This window comes from Mobula birostris, chromosome 23 (assembly GCF_030028105.1).
Source record: "Mobula birostris isolate sMobBir1 chromosome 23, sMobBir1.hap1, whole genome shotgun sequence".
Classification (NCBI taxonomy): domain Eukaryota; kingdom Metazoa; phylum Chordata; class Chondrichthyes; order Myliobatiformes; family Myliobatidae; genus Mobula; species Mobula birostris.
Window position 1 is genome coordinate 51,363,723 of NC_092392.1, and position 25,471 is coordinate 51,389,193.

The 25,471-nt window shown below is 39.3% G+C and overlaps 1 protein-coding gene across 6 annotated transcripts in view; it reads left to right on the forward strand.

Annotated features, from left to right (window-relative positions):
- plekha5 (pleckstrin homology domain containing, family A member 5) overlaps positions 1-25,098 on the forward strand; it is a 298,352-nt gene extending 273,254 nt beyond the window's left edge. For all 6 annotated transcript variants that reach the window (XM_072241807.1, XM_072241799.1, XM_072241801.1 and 3 more), the window contains 5 exons: positions 7,224-7,385; positions 8,042-8,157; positions 14,531-14,661; positions 22,440-22,541; positions 24,173-25,098. In XM_072241807.1, coding sequence (XP_072097908.1) covers positions 7,224-7,385; positions 8,042-8,157; positions 14,531-14,661; positions 22,440-22,528 — 498 coding nt within the window. In that variant the 3' untranslated portion in view covers positions 22,529-22,541; positions 24,173-25,098. The remainder of the gene's footprint in view (positions 1-7,223; positions 7,386-8,041; positions 8,158-14,530; positions 14,662-22,439; positions 22,542-24,172) is intronic.
- Positions 25,099-25,471: the final 373 nt, after the last annotated feature.

Genomic DNA, 25,471 nt, shown 5'->3' on the forward strand with positions numbered 1-25,471 from the left:
TTCTTGATGAGCCGAGCATTCTGCTGACTTTGGTCTGACTTTGTTAGTGACTAAATCCGAATAGCCACTGCAGAACTTTAAGTAATTGAAATGATCTTGATGCATTTTGATATCATCACTCTGCAGTAATTTGAAATTGGTTTTGGATGTCTGGAAATTACCGTGACTGTGGTGTTTACCTACTAAATTATGTACTACGATGACTCAACAGATTTTAAATGCCTTTTGTAGCATTATAATACAGGATTCAAACGAGAATTTTTCATGTGTTTTAATATTTCCTCCCAAATGGTCCACAACACATCTTCAAAAGGTTAAGATTCTCTATTTTTGCATGATGATTAACAATTTTGCATTTCTATCTTGTCCCATATGAATTTCCGATTGAGACTGAATAATCTTTACTAGAATGGTTTGTTCATAATGTTTTCTTTAGAAAAGATTGGCTGCTAAAAGTGAAGCTTGTCCAGTTGAAAACTCAGATTTTTCTCTGAAAAAAAACTCTTTCACACTTTGAAATTTAGTGGATAAAAGAGATCAGTTTAGAAACACATTTGAAAAGAAAATACAGAATTCCTTATATGTGACCTTTTTACATCACTTTATGTGGTAAGATAAGGATTAGTGACTCAGTTTTCAGTAACAGTGCCAAAGCAAAACCTTTAGAAAACTGCCTATCAGCAAGAACTTGTTGTGCTACAAATTGATAATTTAAACCATTGCAGCTGGAGCTTAGTGGCTGAAGTAATTAACAGCACCATTATTTTGCCAAACAAAAGTTGGTCTGCATGGAAGGAAACATTATTAAAAGAAACAGTTCCCTGGAGAAACAATACAAAAATAAATCAGATTATTTTGATATTTATCTTTCTATATTGAATTCAGTTTCTGACCTGGTTGAAATCTGCATTTGTTATATAGTTTTAATAGCCAAACAATTGCAGTGTTTGATAGGACACATTGATGTACTTCACCAGTCCAAAATACCACACTATTAACTCCCATCAAGGCCTAGTAACCCATCAACCCCGAAGCCAACTGACCTACATTGACTTCTGGTTATGCATTGACAAAATTCTCAACCTTGTTTTCAAATCAATGCATGGCCTCACCCTTTCCCATCTCTTGTCATCTCCTTCACCCTCCATGCCTCTGACCTATCTCTGCTCACCCAACTTGACCGAAGCATGGTGATTTTTTCCCCCCAAGTCTCGAGATTTCTTAACCCTTCATTCCTACTTTTAAACACTCCTTTCAATGTCCAACTTCCACCAATATCTCAGGAGTGTGGTGCAGTGCCAATTTCTGGGTATCATCTTGGGATACCTTATTTAAAGTGCTATGTAAATATGAATTATTGAGAATTTGACCTGGATAGAAAAATGTATGAAGCTCTCATGTCAACAATTCAGTAACTAGCAAGGAAACTATTATTCATAGATGCCTCCTGCTGTTTCTCTGTAATATGGCCAGTTAATAAGGGTAATGATAATTCATAGGACAATTACAACATTTCAATAGCACTGCAGTATCTTTAGCAAATACATACCTATTTCAGCTAAGACCTGATGACCAGAAGAGTGTATAGTTGTATTAATATTGCCTCTCAAAAAAATCCTCAGAGCACTTTGTCTTTCTTTTATTTCTTGGATGAAGATGTCAATAAACCTTAACGTTGGTTATAATTTAAGGACTATTCCTTCGAAGTAGAACAAAGACCATTAAGTGCAAACGTCAAAAATTCCATTTAGTCCATATATCCTGCTCCCTCCAGGGACCGCATCTAATAAATGTAAAGTTGTAATCATTAAGTAATCACAAAGGGAGCTGTTGTGGGGGAGGGGTTGAGTTGCTGTGGGAAAGAGCATTCAATAAATTGGTGTCTTTCAAAAAGACAATGATTGTAGAATTTTAGTGGGATAACATTCTGCAGGGTGCCCTCAACTTTCTTTCCTGCACGGTGAGTATACAATTGTGGAGCGAATTTTTGTGATGGCATATTTATTTAACTATTGAAACACTTCAGCCATTCACAAGTTGCAGCTGCTGTGGTGCATTTTTTTGAACCATTAAGTGTGCTGAGATTTACCTAATTACCAAGCACAAATAACAATGTCTTTGAGAATGGACAAAAAAGTCTTGTACTTCTGTTGAATTGTTGGGTTTTCCAAACCAGCCACAGAATGTCTCAATTAGAAACTTGTTATGTTCAGTGTCTGCATGTAAAAGTTCTTAGAAAAGCATGTTAATAGCTTTATAGTGTAACTCACTTGAATTAGTAAATGAAACATTGAACAGCTAGTCCTGAGTTTTCTGATAAGAAGCAACATTTGATCAGTTAACTTTAGTTTTTGGTAATGCTGGTAGTGTAAAAGTGCTATTTGTGACATTCTATAAAGAGTTCTTGTACTTTTTTGTGTTGTTGCTTTCAAGTTGTGTTGCAAAGTGGCAATGCTCTACCCTACCCTAGTTTCCTCTTTTCTCATCTTATAAGTCTGGGCAGCACAGTAGCATTGCAGTTAGCAGAACACTTTGTAGCAGTGGGTTCAATTCCCACCACTGTCTGTAAGGAGTTTGTATGTTCTCCCCATGACTGCGTGGGTTCCCTCTGGTGCTCAGTGTCCTCCCACATTCCAAAAGACATGTATGCTATGGTTACTTGTGGACATCCTATGTTGGCACCGGAAGCACATGATACCCCCAGCACATCCTTGGACTGTGGGTTGTTGATGCAAACAATGTAATTAACTCTATGTTTCGATGTTTCCATGTACACGTGACAATTATATCTAAACTGTATTTGTAAACTGAAGTTGTTATATCATTGCAGCCATTAGTTACATTGTCCGTGTTCTTAATATATCTTGCAGCACTTTGATAGAATATTTTCAAGCAGCAATAGGTGAATCACGGGGCCCTATTCCACTGTAGCAAAGTCAATAGCTTCACCTTTTTTCATTTAATATCAAACTTCATTGCGATGTGAAGTTCCATTGAATATTTTATGGTACAGGTTTCCCCCGCCATCCGAAGGTAGAGCGTTCCTATGAAATGGTTCGTAAGCCGAAATGTTGTAAAGCAAAGAAGCAATTACCATTTATTTATATGGGAAAATTTAGTGAGCGTTCGCAGACCCAAAAATAACCTACCAAATCATGCCAAATAACAAATAAAACCTAAAATAACAGTAACATATAGTAAAAGCAGGAATGATATGATATGATATGATTACAAATACCTGGGGATACGAATTGACAATAAACCGGACTGATCAAAGAACACTGAGGCTGTCTACAAGAAGGGTCAGAGCCGTCTCTACTTCCTGAGGAGACTGAGGTCCTTTAACATCTGCCGGACGATGCTGAGGATGTTCTACGAGTCTGTGGTGGCCAGTGCTATCATGTTTGCTGTTGTGTGATGGGGCAGCAGGCTGAGGGTAGCAGACACCAACAGAATCAACAAACTCATTTGTCAGGCCAATGATGTTTTCGGGATGGAACTGGACTCTCTCACGGTGGGGTCTGAAAAGAGGATGCTATCTAAGTTGCATGCCATCTTGGTCAATGTCTCCCATCCACTACATAATGTACTGGGTGGGCACAGGAGTACATCCAGCCAGAGACTCATTCCTCCAAGATGCAGCACAGAGCATCATAGGATGTCATTCCTGCCTGTGGCCATCAAACTTTACAACTCCTCCCTTGGAGGGTCAGACACCCTGTGCCGATAGGCCGGTCCTGGACTTATTTCATAATTTACTGGCATAATTTAGATATTACTATTTAACTATTTATGGTTCTATGACTATTTATTATTTATGGTGCAACTGTAACAAAACCAGTTTCCCCCTGGGATCAATAAAGTATGACTATGACTATAAATACACAGCCTATATAAAGTAGAAATACTTTTCCACAATCATTACTGAACCGTTCTCCGTAGCGAAAATCTTGTGCAAGCGCCGTCAGCAGAAAATCTCGCGCAAGCGCCGTCGGCAGAAAATCTCACGCAAGCGCTGTTGGCAAGAGCACTCTGTCCAGTAACCTTTAAACTATGACGCTGCCAAATCATACCAAATAACATATAAAAATACACAGCCGATATAAATAGAAATAATGTATGTACAGTGTAGTATCACTTAGCAGAATCGGGACAGCGCAGAGCACACTGATGATGGTGTGTTAGGCTGAGTCATCGCAGGTTGGCTGGTGCAGTGGTCCCCACCCTCCGGGCCACCAACCGATACATTGCCGTGAAGCATGCAGGGGTCCAGCGGTAGCCAGGAGGCACACAGCACATCTTTAAGAAAAAAGCCGAAATAAACATGCTAATTAATTAGGTGCCGCCTCTGATCTGGGCCGACAATTACGTGTTGGCGGCACCTAATTAATTAGCATGTTTATTTCGGCTTTTTTCTTAAAGATGTGCTGTGTGCCTCCCGGCTACTGCTGCATTCTCCGCGAATTGGTACAGTATCTGTCCGCGGCCTGGGTGTTGGGGTGGTGGGACACTGGGATGTCATCTCATCATCCGTTTCCATTAGAGCAGGCAGCTCATCTCCTCTGACTGCCTGCCTCGATGTCAAAGGTCGAGGTTCGTCGTCTGCTGTGGCTGATGTGGAAGGCTTGCTTGACTGCTGAGCCTCGCGCATTTTTCTATCATACAGTTCTTTGTAAGGACTCAAAAAATCTTGCAAATATCCCCTAAACTTACGTACCCTTTCAAAATTAAAGTCGTACTTTATCATTACTCATTTGGTTTCGATTGTTATCCTTTCCTCTTCCAATTGCATCAGCTCTTCATCTATCAGTTCTTGGTCATGGGATGCCAAAACCTCTTCAACATCATCTTCGTCAGCTTCCACAAGCCAAACTCACTTTGTCCTTGCTTCGTTCACCACGATCAAAACGCTTAATTACATCTAGTTTTACGCTAAGTGTAACACCCTTATGAGCTCTTTCAGGCTTTTCCGACACCATAGAACTCATCTTGCTAACGACTGCTCACAGGCTCATGTTAAAGCAATGCTGGCGAGAATGCTGTTCCGAATCCGGGAAGAGCGGCTGCTCGGGGCGCACGCTGCTTTTTATCACGCGCTGATTTTTTTCGCGCACTGATTTTTTTCGTAACGGTGAAAACACCTTCTGAAAGCGAAAACAGGGTACTAACGTAGGTCTTTCGTAACAGTGAGGTTTCATAAAATGAACGTTCGAAAAGCAGGGGACACCTGTAATTAAAATATGTTGGCATGGGATGTTAGTGGCTCCTATTCAGTCACATGTATGAACAGTGTTGTTTTGTGGTTGCATAAATATATTGGCATGGGATATTAGTGGCTCCTATTCAGTCACGTGTATGAACAGTGTTGTTTTGTGGTTGCATAAAACTGGGCCACCTCCAGATATGGGGGTTGAAATGAGGGTACAAAGCAGACTGAAAGCCAGCAGCTTGCTGCACCACTGTTGAGAGTTTTGTTTTAAATGGCCCTGTGGAGCAGGTGTAAGCCAATGTATCTAAGGCAAGGCTTCGCATGTGTCGTCGAGGGTATTTGTGGGGCCTGAAAATTAAAGTGCAAAGCTTTCACGTGACCAGTATCAGCCACTTAAGAAAATTAAACCCACATACAAGGGGAAGGTTTGGGGTTTGAAACTGCACAGATTTTCATAATTTTCCATTTAAGGATGATTTGATGCCTTTTCTTAAAGACAGTATCACTGTTCAGATTGTTCCTTATTTTAAACAAAAAAGTCCCTTCATTGGGCAATAGTGTGTCACACAGAGGTGGCAGTTGCTGTTGTTGCCACTGATGTTTTACCTGGTAAAACATTGCATAACTGATGCACTTCAGGTTAACATGTTTTATTGCCAATGGATGTTAAAAATTATGCTTTCTGTTTAAAAAACGTTATAGCCTCAATCATGTATATAACATGGTTGCAAAATACTTAAAATGATGTCACAGCTGCCATATTATTCTGACGATGATTGCATACACCTTCAGTTCAAAGTTGATTATAATCTCCCAGTTCTTTTCCCCTTTTTGGTGTTGTCTTGCCAAGCCATCTCTGAGGGCAGGGCGCCCATGAGAAGCAGAGAAATATGAGGTCACGTGCTGATAGGAAACATCTCCAATTTGTCCATTCTATGGGGGCCTCCCCAAGACAACCATATTTTTATGCAGGCAGTTAAGCATGACATTAATAGGTGAGAAAACGCGTTAAATTCAAAGTGATTGCTGGTGCGGGAAAGTGTGACAACGCAGTCCAATTGTTGGAAACTGAGTGAAATATGGCACCTTTGTAACATAGAACAGTACAGCACAGTACAGGGCCTTTGGCCTACGATGTGCTGACCTTTTAGCCTACTCTGAGATCAATCTCCTATATAGCCTTCCATGTTTTCTTTCATTCATGTGCCTACCTAAGACCCTCTTAACTGTACCTAGTGTATCTGCCTCTACCCCCACAGTGTGTTCCATGGACTTACCATTCTATGTAAAAAAAAACACCCTGCCTCTGACACCCCCTCTATACTTTCCTGCAATCACCTTAAAATTGGGTCCTCACTATTAGCCATTGCCCTGCTGCCTGTCCACTCTATCAGTGCCACTTATTATCTTATCATTTCCTTCACATCACTTGATTCTTCTCTATTGTCAGCTCTCATCCTCCTTTGCTCCAAAGAGTAGCGTTAGCTTGCTTATCCTTTCCTCATAAAACATGCTCTCTAATCCAAGCAGCATCCTGATAAACCTCCTCTGCGCCCTCTCTAATGCAAATAACATATATGTCACCATATTATACCTTGAAATTCATTTTTCTTGTGGGCATTCACAGTAGATACAAAGAAACATAATAGGATCAATGAGGAAAGAAAAACACATAATAAATACTGTAAGTAATAAATAATGTGAGAACATGAATTGTGGTGTCTTTGAAAGTGAGTCCATAGGTTATAGAATCAGTTCACTGTTGAGTGAAGTTATCCACACTGGTTCAGGAGCCTGAAGGTTGAGGAATAATAACTGTTCCTGTTAGTGAACTAGTTAAGTTTTTATATTTATCCAGCAGCTACACTTGTGACCATTACTGCTTTTTATTTCTGAACTGAGTCAAATACTCAGGTTGGAGCCTGTACTCTAGGTAACACTGGGGCTTTCTGAACTGCTGGTCTAAGAACCTGCTACATTTTCCACAGTAAAGTATAGATGTTGTTTGTTTCAGCTTTACAGAAATAGAACAGTTGAAAATAATATTAAGGATTTGGAAGCTGCTGTTCGAGATGATAATTATGATCAACATCCAGAAACTGCTGCAGAAGAAATTGCCCGTTTAAAGGAAGGAAACGTTGAGTCGAATCAGCAGCAGTCAGAAAGCAGGAAAGATGTGAGTTCAAATAAAATTATGCTCCATATTTCTTACCTTCATTCCATTCTGTATCCTCCGTAGACTGCAATGTAATTCATAAATTTTGGGGAAGTTTGGGCATGACAATAATTGAAAGAAATAAAATATAAGAAGCTATAAAATGTTGCTTGGTTTCACTTGATGTTAACAGAAAGGGTCTTACACTTCCAGAAAGGAAACTGAGAAGTTTAGTGTTTATTCATAAGAGTTCTGCTGGCAAAGGGAATATCTCATGGAGACCAACATAATCTTGCATTGATACAAAGGGACAAAGACTGATTATCAAAAATGAACAGTGACGTTCTTTTGAAAACACTTCCATCTTTTTTTTTTATGAGGCTCACCCAAATAATACTAACGAGGCTCATGGTAATGTTTTAAGCCAGCCTTAGTAACCTGGTCGGATACTTTGCAGCTCAGCTCACTTCATTTCCTCCATTCTGACACAGCAAAGTATTGGAACTCAACTATTACTTGTTAAGTAATGGGGGCATTTTCATGACTGTCTCCATGGTTCTCTCCATTTTCATGACTGTCAAATCTGAGACCTGTTCCTAGGTCTCAGATTAATAAACAAAATTATTGACGCACTTTAGACATCTTTAAAACCAATCTTTGTGTTTGCAACTCAACAGTTTCCAAGCCAGGAGCTCAAGATTGAGAGGTGCAATGAAGCTGAATCGGAAATGCCAAATCCTAACAAAATCATGAGTAAATCAACAACTATTGATGAAATAGAAATCAAAAGCAGGTATGTTACTGACTGAAGTTTAAAAATTGAAGAATTTATTAAATTTTATCGGGTCACTGTGGGTTGTCCCATAGGAAGAGATAGTCTAGAGAAGCATTGTAAGAAGAGGCTTAAAGTCTTACTACCTGACGCAGGAGTTCACTGCAATCCTGTTACAGTGAGACATATGTTGTGCCCACAACTTCTTCAAGCGACTATTTGTGCATTTTAGCTTCGGCTCTGTCTAGATTACTGTTCAAGCATGCTGCATTAAGTAGTAGAGTATCCAGAGCTGTGGTTGTCTGGTGTAAATGCAATGACCTGGCAATGATTTGCGCTCAACCTTTGTGCTTGCAGCTGTGGAGCAGGAGATGAAGAAGAAGGTATCGATATCAACAGCTACCTTCTAACTAACAGATTTGGAAATGGTCCAATTCCATGTTAATTCAGTTCCTATGTCCTTTGTTGCTGATCATCAACAATATCTGTCTTACCACAATGATAAAACTAATATCAATGTCAAATCAAAATTATACACCCATCCATGACAAACATCAACTACTAGTTCCTGTGCATTCTATTTGTGCCTGTCTTCCATGTGTATTCCAAAGCCTTGATCCTTCTGCTCACTGCATTCCAGTGGTTGAGGCTTGGTTAAAAGGCTGATGACAACACTGCAAATGCTCTGGACCTTGCCATGAGCAGTGGTAGTCTGAGCTGGCTGGCTACTTGACAGACAAAAGGGAGAGCAACGGCAGAAACAGCAGTATTAAGATTACAGTGTCACTTAGCCTGCTATGTAAGCCTTGTGTCCGTCAGTGTTGGCTTCAGATTTTACAGTGGACAGCGGTGGAGGTTCCAAGCTCCATGTATAATCCTGTGCAAGGTTGGAGCTACATTTCGTGCGGCCTCTTAACATTGCGCACATGCTTTCTGTTAGGCCTGCCAATCTATCAAGTTGTTCATTATGCACACATATTAACCACCTTTGTAGATTATCCTACTAAAATCATCATTTGAATTCTCTGTAGCAGAACTTCTGCCCTGTGGGTAACTGGCCCTGATTTACCACTTTTGCCCTGTGACTTAACATATGCAGATTCCGTCTCCAAGTTATTCTCCACAATAATGAAAATGTCAGATCAAATATCATCTTTGTTCGTATATTGTTGCATCATTGTCTGGCCAGCTTAGAGTTCTTCACCATCCAGAGAGAGTGACGTAGTAGAGTTCTGGTGAAGGAAAGTGAGAGGTACTTGGCTTGACACCACGTGCATCGTGTATTCAAACGTGATCATGGAGCAGTGGACAGGAGGAATATGAAGTGGAAGGTATCTGAATGTATCGAATTCTTCAATGCCTTTACTGCAGTTAACCAAAGATTCACAACCCTTATTCACTTGCACTTGAGTGTAAACCTGGTGGGTTTCCTCTCCCAGTGAGTAGCGAGCCAGTCTAAATAACTTAATACCAGCTTTTGCTTATTTTCAACTTGGCTTCCAGCAAGCTGAAATAACTAATTCTAGCCATAATGTACCTTGCCAGGCATAATCATAACTACCTAACTACAGGCCTAAAGCAAAAAAACAGCACGCTTAGTGTGGGCTGATCAATGAAATGTGTTGAAGGATGGCAGGAACTGTTTTTGCTGCTTGCATTGTGTTGAACTTAATTGTGCATTGCATTCCCAGCACATACTTATGAATGCTATTCAATTTGGCCCCGAGTAACTGCACTTCAAATACATGCCATTGTCTGTAAAGTACATTCAGATGTTTTGAAGTTGAGAAAAGTGTGATATAAATGCTTTCCTGTTCTCTTAAAATTTGGATTTTAAAGCCCCCCTTTAATTGGCTAAGTAGCCTAAATGTAAAAAGTGACCGGTAATGTGAAGCTTGAAATGAAATAAAATCTACTTGTTCTAAGACCTTTCCTTTTGTCAACAAAGGCAAGGCTACAAATGTACGTAAGTTACTTTTAAACTTTATAAAAACGTAGTGCCCCACCTGGAGTGTATTGCCACACATGAAAAAGGAGGCTGAGGCCTTGGAGAGGAAATTTGAAAAAATTTACGAGCTTAAGATCTAAACCTTTTGCATTTGAGACGAGAGGAAAAATAAAGGATAAATTTAATAGAGAGATCGAAATTATTGATTTTGTAGAGTAGATGTGATATAATGTCCTTATTTGATGTGAATCAAAGAGAATTGAGATAGTTGGTGAGAACAAAAGGTCTGATGAAGCTAACTTTTTTTCTTGGACAATACTTTATGCATTGTCTGAAAGTTGATTCCACTGTAACTTTCAAAAGAAATTGATCGTATACATAAAAAGGAACAAGAATGCACAAAACTGCAGAGTAATAGCAGATAACTGCAGTTACTGGGATTAATTGGAGAGCTCTTTTATAGAGTTAGGCCAAAAATAATTGGCTAATTGACTACCTCCATTCTGTAGTCCTGAGCTCAATTTATTTGCTGTTAATCAGTTATAGTGCATCAAGCAAATCTTCCCATGATACATTAAAATCAAGGCTCACTGGCAAATGTACTGCAGAATTGATAGCCACCTAAAAACTGACAAAATCTTTCCGTAAGTAGTCTGTCCAGTATAAGGAAAGTATTTGCAGTAGTGTGGATTCCAGTTAATTGGGCTATCTGTTAATTGGGGCAGCTGCTTATTTGGTAGGTAACATATGTAAAGAACAAAAAATAAACTGAGAAAGTAGCCAGGATTCTTTGTTTACTTGGTGCACTATACTGCTTAATTGGAGCAGGAGATTGTTGCCAAGCAGTTTCTAAGTAGTGTTAGTCGCATATACTTGCATGGCTGTTAGACATTACACTATGCTTAGAGCAATCAGTTTTTAAATACCGTCATGTGTTTGTGTTTTAAAAAAAAGCAGTGATTTTTGTCACTGATGGTTGTTGAGAAATAAACAATAAGACTATTAGGAACTGTTTTGCTTATCACGGTTTCAAGCATTCAGGCTTAGAGATGCCAGAAGCGGCTGGGAGTAAAAATGAAACTATTTCACTACTTCAGCAAGATAGGAATTATGAAGAAATTTGAAGGTATTGACAATCATCTTGAATGTTAAAATGTAAATCAAGATTTGGAGGATGCAATCGGTTCCCAGCCTCTTCTATGCCATGGACCAATGCCATTATAGCAAGGGGGTGTGTGGACCCCAGGTTGAGAACCCCTGGTCTAAAGCATTGTATGAAGGCAGCCCATTGCATATCTGCGCTGATTTTGTTAATTTACAGTCAATCAAAAGAACATGAAGAACATGGCAGATAATTCCTTCATCAATAACTATTAGGAACTATTACAGTGTTATAGTACTGTAGAGGTATTGGTAGTGCTCTAATTTGTTTTGTATTTCATTTAAATACATATATTGTTGTTCAGTTAAATGGAAGTTTGCCTTTTTTATACCTTGTAACTACTATATTTCCATGAAACTTTGGTTAATTGGGGCAGCCGCTTAATTGGGCCAAAATGTGTTGGTCCTGATGTGTTCCAATTAACCAGAATCCACTGTGTTTTGAAGGCACGGTGCTAATTTAGAAAAAAATACAGTAGAATGTGCTTCACTGAGCAGCAGAGTATTTTCTCTTCCTAAATAAGTATGGCTTTGTATAGATGTGTGCACTGAATGGAGAGAACAAAGAGTGTCTAGGATAGGTGAAGACAAGGAGATAGTAAATGACACATTGGTGAGTGAGCATGGTGAAAGCTTGTTAGTTGTAGATATTCTGTTTCGAGATCTAATTAAGAGATGTATTAAAATGGAGATGAGGGGGGATAAAAAGTAAAATGCTTGACCACGAGATAGAAACCAATTAAATAAATCTGTGCAGATGCTGTCAATCTGAAATCAAAAGAAAGAATGCTGACAATACTGAGCAGGGGATGCACCATCTACGAAGACTGAAACAGAGTTAATGCTGTAAATCAGTGACCTTTAATCAGAAATGGTCTTTTTTCTCTGATACGTGCTGAAGGCAGTACAGGTTTCCCCCGCCATCCGAAGGTAGAGCGTTCCTATAAAACAGTTCGTAAACCAAAATGTTGTAAAGCGAAGAAGCAAATACCATTTATTTATATGGGAAAATTCTGTGAGCGTTCGCAGACCCAAAAATAACCTACCAAATCATGCCAAATATCACATAAAACCTAAAATAACAGTAACATATAGTAAAAGCAGGAATGATATGATAGATACACAGCCTATATAAAGTAGAAATACTTTTCCACAATCATTGCCGGCACTGTTCTCCGAAGCGAAAATCTCACGCAAGCGCTCTCGGCAGAAAATCTCACGCAAGCGCTGTTGGCAAAAACACTCTCTCCAGTAACCTTTAAGCTATGAAGCTGCCAAATCATACCAAATAACACATAAAAATACACAGCCTATATAAAGTAGAAATAATGTATGTACAGTGTAGTATCACTTACCGGAATTGGGAAGACAGCGCGGAGCACACTGATGATGGTGTGTTAGACTGAGTCGTCGCAGGCTGGGGTGGTGCAGTGGCCCCCACCCTCCAGGCCGCCGACCGATACATTGCCGCAAAGCATGCAGGGGTCCAGCGGTAGCCGGAAGGCACACAGCTTTAAGAAAAAAGCCGAAATAAACATGCTAACTAATTACGTGCCACCCAACATGTAATTTTCAGCCCAGCTCAGTGCCAGTTGCTGATTGAATCGCTTCTGCTCTGGGCCGACATTTACGTGTCGGGAGGCACCTAATTAATTAGCATGTTTATTTCGGCTTTTTTCTTAAAGATGTGCTGTGTGCCTCCCAGCTACTGCTGCATTCTCCGTGAATCGGTATCTGTCCGTGGCCCGGGGGTTGGGGTGGTGGGACACTGAGGTGTCATCTCATCATTGTCTGTCTCCATTAGAGCAAGCGGCTCATCTTCTCCTATGACTGCCCGCCTCGATGTCGAAGGTCGAGGTTCGTCGTCTGATGTGGAAGGCTTGCTTGACTGCTGAGCCTCGCGCATTTTTCTATCATACAGTTCTTCGTAAGAACTCAAACCATCCTACAACTATCCGCAAAACCTACATAACCTTTCAAAATTAAGGTCGTACTTTATCATTGCAGTGAAAATCTCACACAGTTGCTTCACGTTCAGTTCGCTACTGCATTCGGTTTCAATTGTTATCCTTTCCTCTTCCAATTGCATCAGCTCTTCATCTATCAGTGCTTGGTCATGGGATGCCAAAACCTCTTCAACATCATCTTAGTCAGCTTCCACAAGCCAAACTCACGTTGTCCTTACTTCGTTCACCACGATCAAAACGCTTAATTATGTCTAGTTTTACGCTAAGTGTAACACCCTTACGAGCTCTTTCAGGCTTTTCCAATACTTCAGAACTCACCTTGCAAACGGCTGCTCACAGGCACGTGTTAAAGCAATGCCGGTGAGAATGCAGTACCGAATCCAGGGGAGAGCAGCTGCTTGGGGCGCGCGCTGATTTTTTTTGTAACAGTGAAAACACCTTCTGTTAGCAAAAACAGGGTACTAATGTAGGTCTTTCATAACAGTGAGGTTTCGTAAAGCGAATGTTCGAAAAGCGGGGGACACCTGTAATATGCTGAATCAGGAAAAAAGAAGTCTTCCAGTTGGCCTCATTGCATAGTATAGGAATTCAAAGAAAGATAAGAGAATGATATAAAATTTGAGCGGCAATCTACTTGTAACCTGGATTCACCTCTGCAGATTGATCAGAGTTTTGTTTTATGTAACAGGTGTTCTCATCATCTGTTTTCATTGGTCTTCTTACATTTCCTATAGTCCAAAGTCATCTGGTTACAAGCCTGCACCATTTTCCGTCAGCGCCACCACTGCTCGTTGACCATATTCTCTTCTGATTTCCACCCTGTCACAGACATTTCCTTTATTATCTCCACTCCTACCCCTTTCTCTGCAGTTTAAATCATATTTAGTTTCTAACTTTTTCCATTTCTGATGACAGTTGTGCCACAGAAAGTTAATTCTGTTTCTTTTTCCAGATGTTTGAGTAGAATTTTTCCAATGTATTTCTAGTATTCTTATTTGTTGGGTTTTTTTTTGGATTTCAAGAACATCAATTTTTATTTGTTTTGGGTATTCCAACAATATCTTTTACTAAATCTTCCAAACAGTGTATTCTGTCAGGTCTAGTTTGCTTTTATTCATTGATAAGTGCTTTTAGAAAATGACTTTGGCTTTGAATTGAATTTTTTTGCTACGAAACTTTGAGAACTTGCTTCTTGTTTGAAGAGCACATCCCAAATTTGCTCATTGATGTAGTTCATGTGATAAACTGTTTGTTGGCCTAGTATCCAAATGTAAGTCCTCAAATTGGCAAAAATTTTACTACTTTCTTTTCTTTTTAGTGTGCAAACTGTGACCCCAGTTATTAACCTCAAAACCAACACTGATGAGGAAAATGCAGAAGGAGTAAGGCTGATTACTATCTCCAGTGAAGTAGCTACAGATGCACCAAGAAACAGCAAACTTGTAAGAGGTCGGTTGAGCTTCAGTTTTGAGTCAAGCAATTACATGAACATAAATTAATACTACAAAATTTTAATCTTACATCCTTGCAAAATCCAATAGTTATAATGTGTTGTTTTATTGCACAGGAACCATGTAGAGTAAGTATTAAATCAGAAAATGCCACCTAAACTCTGCATTGGTGTTGTAATGTACTGCTTTATAATTTTCTGTTAATGGTAGTTCAAACTCGATGTGATCTGTAATATTGATCATTTTTACTACACTATGTTAACGCTATTCTGTATCTGCTTCCTGTGTGGTTTTAGAAAAAATTACAGTCTGAGTAGCCTATGTATATGCAGCTGGCTGCTGTGTAAGAAACCACAAAAAGGATTTTGCTTAATTTCTATAGTTCTCCATTCTACTTGAGTGAGACTGCTGGTAACTTGCATCAATATCCATTTTTAATAACAAATTTTGTGATGTATTCATAATCATTATCCCATCTTTCCTCATCGTACCCACCAAAATATATTTTTTTAACAGAACAAAGATCATACAGGATCTACAGGGATCAGTTCTCAAATCTGCACTGTCTTTCCTGCCCTTTGAATTAAATTCAGTGCCATTCCTTTCCCATGAACATTAGATTCTGATAAAAGATCTCTGATCAAGAACCTCAATTCTGTTTCTATCTATAGGAATGCATTTGACCTGCTAAGGTTTTCCCACAGTCTCTATCATAAATAAGAGAAAATCTGCAGATGCTGGAAATCCAAGCAATGCACACAAAATGCTAGAGGAACTCAGCAGGCCAGGCAGCATCTATGGAAAAAGTACATTTCAGGCCAAGAACCTTCGGCAGGACTGGAGAAAAGAAGCTAAGGAGTAGATTTAAAAGGTGGGGGAGGGGAGAGAGAAACACCAGGTGACAGGTGAAACTAGAAGGGGGAGGGATGTTGATTGGTGAAAGAGATAGAGGGCAGGAGAAGGGGGAGTCTGATAGGAGAGGACAGAAGGCCATGGAAGAAAGAAAAGGGGGAGGAGCGTCAGAGGGAGGTGTTGGGTAGGAAGAAGATAACGTGAGAGTGGGAAAAGGGGATGGGTAATGGTGAAGGGGGGGGGAATATCAGAAGTTTCAGAAATCTATGTTCATTTATCAGGTTGGAGGTGACCCAGATGGAATATAAGGTGTTGTTCCGCCAACCTGAGTGTGGCCTCAACATGACAGTGAAGGAGGCCATGGGTGGACATATCGAAATGGGAAGTGGAATTGAAATGGGAGAGCCTGCTTTTTCTGGCGGACGGAACGTAGATGCTCGGAGAAACACCAACAGGATCTCACCACCAAGCACGTCTTTCCCTCCCTCCCACTTTCTGCTTTCTGCAGGGATCGCTCCCTACGCAACTCCCTTGTCCATTTGTTCCTCCCCACTGATGTCCCTCCTGACTCTTATCCTTGCATGCGGAAAAGTGCTACAACTGCCTCACACCTCCTCCCTCACTACCGTTCAGGGTCCTGAACAGTCCTTTCAGGTGAGGCGACACTTCACCTGTGAGTCTGTTGGGGTCATATACTGCGTCCAGTGCTTCCGGTGTGCCCTCCTGTACATTGGTGAGATGTGAGAGCCGACGTAGATTGGGAGACCTCTGCGCCAAGCACCTATGCTCCATCTACCAGAAAAAATGGGATCTCCCAGTCGCCACCCATTTTAAGCAACACACATAAAAGTTGCTGGTGAACGCAGCAGGCCAGGCAGCATCTCTAGGAAGAGGTGCAGTTGATGTTTCAGGCCGAGACCCTTCATCAGGACTAACTGAAGGAAGAGTGAGTAAGGGATTTGAAAGTTGGAGGGGGAGGGGGAGATCCAAAATGATAGGAGAAGACAGGAGGGGGAGGGATGGAGCCAAGAGCCGGACAGGTGATAGGCAAAAGGGATACGAGAGGATCATGGGACAGGAGGTCCGGGAAGAAAGACAAGGAGGCGGGAGGGACCCAGAGGATGGGCAAGGAGTATATTCAGAGGGACAGAGGGAGAAAAAGGAGAGTGAGAGAAAGAATGTGTGTATAAAAATAAGTAACAGATGGGGTACGAGGGGGAGGTGGGGCATTAGCGGAAGTTAGAGAAGTCGATGTTCATGCCATCAGGTTGGAGGCTACCCAGACGGAATATAAGGTGTTGTTCCTCCAACCTGAGTGTGGCTTCATCTTTACAGTAGAGGAGGTCGTGGATAGACATGTCAGAATGAGAATGGGATGTGGAATTAAAATGTGTGGCCACTGGGAGATCCTGCTTTCTTTGGCAGACAGAGCGTAGGTGTTCAGCAAAGCGGTCTCCCAGTCTGCGTCGGGTCTCGCCAATATATAAAAGGCTACATTGGGAGCACCGGACGCAGTATATCACCCCAGCCGACTCACAGGTGAAGTGTTGCCTCACCTGGAAGGACTGTTTGGGGCCCTGAATGGTGGTAAGGGAGGAAGTGTAAGGGCATGTGTAGCACTTGTTCCGCTTACACAGATAAGTGCCAGGAGGGAGATCAATGGGGAGGGATGGGGGGGACGAATGGACAAGGGAGTCGCGTAGGGAGCGATCCCTGCGGAAAGCAGAGACGGGGGGGAGGGAAAGATGTGCTTAGTGGTGGGATCCCGTTGGAGGTGGCGGAAGTTACGGAGAATAATATGTTGGACCCGGAGGCTGGTGGGGTGGTAGGTGAGGACCAGGGGAACCCTATTCTTAGTGGGGTGGCGGGAGGATGGAGTGAGAGCAGATGTACGTGAAATGGGGGAGACCACCCATTTTAATTCCACTTTCCATTCCCATTCCATTGTCGTGATGAGGCTACACTTAAGTTGGAGGAACTTATATTCTGTCTGGGTAGCCTCCAACCTGATGGCATGAGCATCAATTTCTGGAGCTTCCGGTAATTCCCCCCTCTTCACCATTCCCAATCTCCCTTTTCCTCTCTCACCTTATCTCTGCCCACCCATCGCCTCCCTTTGTTGCTCCTCACCCCTCACTTTTCTTTCTTCCATGGCCTTCTGTCCTATTCTAATGGAGACCCCCTTCTCCTGCCCTCTATGTTTTTTGCTCATCAACTTCCCAGCTCTTTACTTCATCCCTCCCCTTTCAGGTTTCACCTATCACCTTGTGTTTCTCTCTCCCCTCCCTCCACATTTTTGATCTACTCCTCAGCATTTTTTCTCCAGTCCTGCGGAAAGGTCTCGGCCCAAAACATCGGCTGTACTTTTTTCCATAGATGCTGCCTGGCCTGCTGGGTTCCTCCAGCATTTTGTGTGTGTTGCCCACAGTCTCTGTTAATTTCAGGTTTCCTGCTTTGGCACCTTTGCTTCTATCGAGTCACAGAGGTTTACTCTATATTCCATCCTCAATGAATCCCTGTTACTGAGCTATCTGGATCAGGCATTCAAAGTTGCTTACTGTGACTGACTAAATTATGGTTAATTTTTTTAGTTTAGTACTCTTCTTTATAAATAATGACTTAGTTGATGAACAGTGTCCATAAACTATCCCTTCAAGGAATTAAGCATCCCATCTTCCCAAACACATACTCAAATTTATTATTATTTCACTTTAATTCCAGCATATTTTCTTCAGTTAACAAAAATTGCCATTAAAAAAGCTTCTTGTAAAAACTTAATTCTTCCAAGACCCCATTTTACAAGTTACAGTCTCCTCCCCGTACCAAAGTAAATATAATAAATATTGTTGACCAAGGTTACTTGTGCATAAAAGATGCCACAGAAGAATTTGATTTGTGCTGTCCCGGTTCAGAGTGACTGTAAATTCTTCATCCTCCTCTGAGTTGTGCCCTTTATTTGCTTGGGACTACAAACTATCTGTCCATGAATCCACTTCATAAGTATCTTTTGCTATATTCATTCAACCTCAGAGTATACCACCTCTCAACTTTTGTTTGTCAGATCTAGGCCATGATATTTCTATGGAAGCCATTGACAGTAGGCAGAGCGACCCTCGAATCCCTCAAACTTTGATGTCTCTGACCTTCAGAAATAATGAAACACCATTTAAAATATTTAAAAGTTATTAAAATGTCTTCCGAAGTCAACTAAACCCTCTTCAAAATATGTTTAAATAATTAATCTATTGATTGCCAAATCTGAACCCTGAAAAAAATACCCTTATGTTCTTAGCTCAGTTGAATTGCTGTATACCCCAGATACATTCTTTGAATGATAGGTGACTCACAGGACCGTAACAAAAAGTTATTGGTAGGGAGCAAGATGACAATGAGGGTAGGAATAGAGAAGCTCCTTTGGGACACTCCTTCCATCTATTCTTTCCTATGGTCTCTTCACTGCATCTCCTCAGATATATCAGTTTAAAACCCCTTCAATTACAAATCTGCTATCCTTATGTGAAACTTCTGTGACCGCTTACAATTGTTCCTGTACTTCCCAGTCTGTTCAGTTGTTTCTGCTGTATCAGTGCTACATTCACACCAGTTACCATGTCTGTCTTTCTAATCTTGTGACTAATTGATTCTCACAAAATAATAATCATAAAATTGATTGCACAGAAGGGCCACTTAAACAAAGAAGTTAATGTCTTAATGCATTGTCTCAGTTTTGCTGTATCTTGGTTAATTACAAGACCAAAGATTATAATCGTAAAAACATCAGCACATGCTTGGTTTACATAACAGCTACACAGTTATTTAATGTTTAACTTATATAGCCCTAAGTTTCCCATAATAGTTATAATGACAATTTTACAACCATTCACAAATAAAAGATCAGAAAGGGTTTGTTTGACGCAAGAGCAAATATTATCTGGTTATTGGTCTTTATTGCATGTGTATTGCCCAAATATCTGGTTTCATATAAACACAATACATATGTTCTCCAATTCATCAAGCAGAAAAAAAATGAGAGTTTTAACCACATTGGGCTTTGCTATAGTTAAACTAATAGCTACATTCAGTTTTCTCTGAATTTGAAATCACAGGTTATGAATCATTCTGGATTTGGTCATTGTCAAAGTTCTGCAATGTTTTCAGGGTTCATCAGAGCTTTAAAAATGCAGGATTCAAACCATTTGATTTTCTTTCAAACCATATGATTTTTTGAAAATGAGTCTGATGACAATTTTAAAAATTTATAGTATACACACAGAACTTGTGCTGACAGACGCGCTTCAGAAATTTGGGAACTTCCCTCCTTTTCAATTTTGCTTCCATTAAAGTAAATAGACATAAAATGTAGAGCCGAGGTTTATTCTCGGAGCTCTCAGTATGGATTCCAGGTGCATCATATGTGAATTAATGCCCCTTATGTTAGCATATGTTTCCCTTTATTTCCTCCTAAATTAATATTCTTCACCTATCAAGCTTTTATTCAGGTCTTGTTACAACAAAATTCTGAAGGAACTTTCTGTGACACCCAACATGTTAAAAGAACTTGAGCTTAAAAGATGTGGTCACAGAATTTTTCAAAATGTTGCTGAAGTTCTAGTACCATTAATCAGTGCTAAGCTGCCAATGAGAAGCCAGAAAGTTGATTTTAAAAGTGGGAATGTCACATGGATTGTAGGGATATTGAGATGTGTGGGAAGTTGTATTTTGAATGGAAGTGTCATTGCGGGCTGATAGCATTTTACTGGCAGTGCTTTCTGCATTAGTACAGTTTTGCTATGTGTTTATTAATGAAGGGTTTGATATCAGATGCTAAATATATTTTAAAATTTGCATATGCAAAATTATGTAATTTTCATACATTTCAAAGTTAATAATTTGATTCAAAAATTGCTTTGAGTCCTTAGTTAAGGTGGGTGGAGCAACACCTTGTGATACTATATGGACTATTTTCCACTTTTGCCTGGTACATACAATGGTGCTAGAAAGTTTGTGAACCGTGTAGAATGTTCACTATTTCTGCATAGGTATGACCTAAAATCTGATCAGATCTTCACGCATAAATCTAGATAAAGAGAACTCAATTAAATAAATAACATTAAAAGTATTATACTTCATTTTTTATTGAGGAAAAATGATCCAATATTACATGTAACCTCTGGGGTAATGCCTTCTACAAAACCATTTGGAGTCGGGTGTTCCAATCAATGAGATGAGATTGGAGCTGTGGGTTGTAGAGGTAGCCTGCCCTGCTCCTCTCAAGAAAAATCATTTGTTTATGTGCACCATGCCTTGATCAAAACAACTTTCAGAGGACCTTAGAAGAAGAATTGTAGGGATGCCTGAAACTGCAAGAGCATTTCTAAAGACCTGAGTGTTCATCAGTGCACAGTAAGAGTAATTGTCTACAAATGGAGGAAACTCAGTACTGTTGCTACTCCACCTAGGAGTGGGCATCCTGCAAATATCACACCAAGAGGTGAAAAAGCACCCAAGGGTAACAGCAAAAATCTCTATAACTTGCTAAACACTCTGTTCTCATAGCCTGTATAAGAAAAACACTGAACAAGAATGGTGTTCATGGAAGGACTCCATGGAGGAAACCACTTCTATCCAAAAAAAAAACATTACTGCACGTCTCAAGTTTGCTAAAGACCACCTGGATGTTCTACAACGTTTCTGGGACAATGTTCTGTGGACAGATGAGACGAAAGTTGAACTTTTTGGCGGAAATGCACACCACTCTGTTTGAAGGAAAAGGGGCACTGCAAAACCTCATCCCAACTGTGAAGTACGGTGGAAGGAGCATCATGGTTTTTTGGCCACTTTTCTGCCTCAGGGCCTGGACAGCTTGCAATCGTTGAGAGAAGAATAAATTCAAAATTGTATCAAGACATTTTACAGGAGAATGTCAGGGTAACAGTTCATCACCTAAAGCTTAATAGAAATTGGATAATACAACAAGACAGTGATCTGAAAGACAAAAGTAAATCAACAACAGAATGGTTTAAAAAGAAGAAAGTTTGTATCTTGAAATGGCCTAGTCAAAGTCCTGACCTTAATCCTATAGAAATGTTGTGGAAGGACCTGAAGCAAGCAGTTCATGCGAGCCCATCAACCTCCCAAAGTTGAAGCAGTTTCTGTGAATAGAAATGGCCTAAAATTCCTCCAAGCCAATGTGCAGGACTGATCAACAGTTACCAGAAACGTTTGGTTGAAGTTATTGCTGTATAAGGCAGTCACACCAGTTACTGAAAGTAAAGGTTCACATACTTTTTCCAACAAATACATGTAATATTGGACCATTTTTGTGTTATTCATTTAATTGGGTTCTCTTTTATCTAGTTTTAGATATTACATCAAGATCTAATCAGATTTTAGATCATATTTATACAGAAATAGAGAAAATTCTATAGGTTTTGTAAACTTTCTAGCATCACTGTAAGCATGTATTGTTCTCATCCACATTTGCCACTTCCTTACTGGAAAGGTAACGTAGCTAATATGGCCAATCCTAATTGTGATTCAAAGTAAATACCAAATTATGCTTTGACACTGCAGTTTATCCATCTTTCTGTTATTGGCTGCAGCTTTATTACATTGTGAACATTGCTTCTGTTTTTGTACAATTTAGAGATTTTAATTATTTAGTCATAATTTTACTTCATGTTTTAAAATGGGTATTGTGTGTGATTGTTAAATGTGATATCTCCTAGCCTTGTCACTAAATGTGGCTGGTTCACTATAATAATCATTGGGGATTTTTTGACATTTATGTTACATTGTATATAATGAAAGAGCATTGACTTAGAGAACTGTTGTGTTTTTTTTTATTGTAACCATAAGTCATTTGTTAAAAATGTCATTTTTTAAACATTTTTGCTTATTTTTCACATTCCCTGTTCTTTTCAGAAAATAATCTTTCTCCACCACAATCCCCAAAATCTCCATCTCCATCACACCCACAGCTCACTGAAGGATCTCATTTTATGTGTGTATGAGGTTTAGAAAAAAGTAAGCTTAATTTATTTTTCTTTTACCAACTCAGCACTCATTTTCATCACTTGAACAATTTTTGTTCAAGATTTTCTCAGCTTGTTTTAATTGAAATCGCTGTTATTGTTACCCTGTTGTATTCTTTGTGAAAATTCTCATTCAGTCATTTGAGTTTTATACTTCATCCTGAAGTTTGCTCCAGGTCTAAGAATGGTCTGTTGCATCAGGATTATCTGACTTTAGTTTTACTCCAACAGGTACTGCAATTGTTGTAAAAGCCAGAATCATCACTTCAGCTCACTAGTAATTAGCCTGGTTTATTTACATTGACCATAAAAAATAGTGACAGAAAATTTCAAAGCTAGAATGGTTAGTTGAGAAGTTTCTCCTGCCATTGGTTCTTGAAAGAATAACCTCCATTCAAGGAAGAAGCAGAGGAGCTACAAACTTTTTTTTAACTCCTTTTGAGGATGGAATTTGGAGGGGCTTGTACTTAATGAAAAAGAGGCACTTGTCTTTTCACTGTGAACTGTTGGTGACAAGACGTATGGAGGTACCCTGTCTGTGAGTTACAAAAGATTGTACAAGGAAAGGAAAAAGGTCAAGATGAGAATGAGGAATGAGCAAATTGAAATATTTTATTTCCTGGTATAGTGTGATTGTAGATGTTCAGATTTAAGTAAAAATAGGGTTGGGATTTTGAAGGCTATTGGATTAAGATCTATTGATGTGAGCATTGATGGTCAGGGAAACAATATTATTGATGTTGTGTGATAATATAGTGGTTTACGAGGAGATATTTTTAACATAAAATTTAGCCTCTGACAAGCAGGGGTCTGTTTGGCAAACAGCAATAATCTTGTTTTTACCCATATTTCGAATGACAACCCAAGAGTACATGCCATTGCAAGTTCAGTGTCAGAATGCCAATATGACACTAAAAGTTCCATCATGAAACTGAGGATTTTAAATGGGAGAATCATGGAGGGCAAGGTCAAAATACTAAAGAAAATATGAATGGATGAGGTTAGATAGTGATTGAAATGTATTCATATCTAGGAATAATTGAACCTTACCCTTGGCACTTGATAGGAAGAGAGAATGTTCTGATAAAGTACAAGACCCACGTAGCCGGTTGGTGGTGGTGTGACATCAGCATCGACTTCGAGGCGAGTAGTCCCAAATTTGAGTCCAGCCAGCTCTTTGCACACCTTCCATCCATGCTGGGTTGAGCATCGAGCTAGCAACTCACCCTCATAATAAAAAATTGTCAAATGTTATGGAAATGGCAAAAGTGCCGTCCGATGCACCACAGATGTGAAAAGAAACAGCACAGGAGACAATGTAAATGATGAAATCAAACTTTAGTTGTCATATATTTAATAACTGTAGGGATGATTTTCTTTTTAATTTTAGATTATGTTGTTACAAAATAAATCAATAAAGTGGATTTTTTTAAAAAAGGAATATTAAAGAAAAAAGTATTTGGACAACATTGCTGGGATTAATTGTGGCAATTCCGGTTTATTAATCTGATCATTTTGAGTTGCGTTAAAAAGATAATTGTGTACTTTTATGATGAGTTTTGGTGTATATTGAACAATATATTTCACTGAATAACTTAAGTGACTTTCTTTTTGATAATTCAGCTCAGGCCATTGACACAGGAAAACTGTAATCCATGCAACACAATTTTGAAGGACTTTGACTGCAGTCAGAAGTGCTGTGGGACTACGTTCAAAAGACAGCACCAGTGTATGGAAATCAAGTGCACCAGAGCACAGGAGTTCAAGCAAGTGTGACACTTGACTCACTATTAAACACTCCTTATAGGAAATACCATTTTGTTGGATATAATACCGATATTTTGCTTACTTCAGGAGCATGTATTGGTTCACGGTAGTTTTGTAACTTACTCTTTTTAAATTGTCTATATATAGAGATTATGGTACATTAGCATAAATGGTGATTAGGATCTTAATTTGGTTTACACGTTAGAATTTTGTTTGCATTTTAAATTGTGTAGTATGTTTAATTTAATGCCTGACTTTAAGTTCACTTGTAACTGTTGCCATATCTTTTAAGAAATCGCTAAAGTTTAAGATATACAGTAGGAAATGGATTCATATTTGTTTTGTTACTATTTTCATTGATTGCAGTGCCATTGTACTGGTGCAAAATAATGCTATTATTTGGTAATGCCATCTGCTGTAACTATTTATACTTAATGTTGTAATGAATGCAGTTTCTGCCAAACTGCTCTCAGCAAAATGAAAACTGTTCCACTGGTTATTTTTTAATTTCTCTATGTTCTTTATCTTTCGTGACTTTTTCATACAAGCTTTGTGGAGGGTTTGTTTCAGCTCCACTATGCCATATAGCTCAAATGCAAAGCAATATGTAGAGGGCTTAATATTCAGTACCCCATTGTTTGTAAAAATTGTAATTATGTTCATTGTGTACATAGCGTACAATGAGCAGAGTCTATAATTATAAGATGCTAATTACAAGTGTTAATATGCCTTGTCCATATCACATCCTGTTTTATATCATGTTATAATAAATGGTAATGCTATTTTGGTGGTGTAATTTTAAAATGTGTTTAATGTTGATGCATATCAAGAGGGGAGAAATGCCCAAGAGGAATCCTTGTTAAGGTATCAAACTAATTTTTCACTATTCATAAATATTGACATTTTCATAAAAATTTAAAAATATATTAATAATGTGTTCTTTAAGATTGTTTCAAAAGAACACTGAATTGACTCGGGAAATACCTCTTCTCTATTGTAGTACAGTAACAAAAGACTGAGCTAGGCAACCTGGTAAGCAAATGCACCTGAAATTGAGTATTGTACTGCAATAGTCCACTGAATTGGTGCTCCTGCTTCTGACGTAATGCTTACAAAGAACCAGTCAGGGTTCTCTTTGCTTAGACCATGATAGAA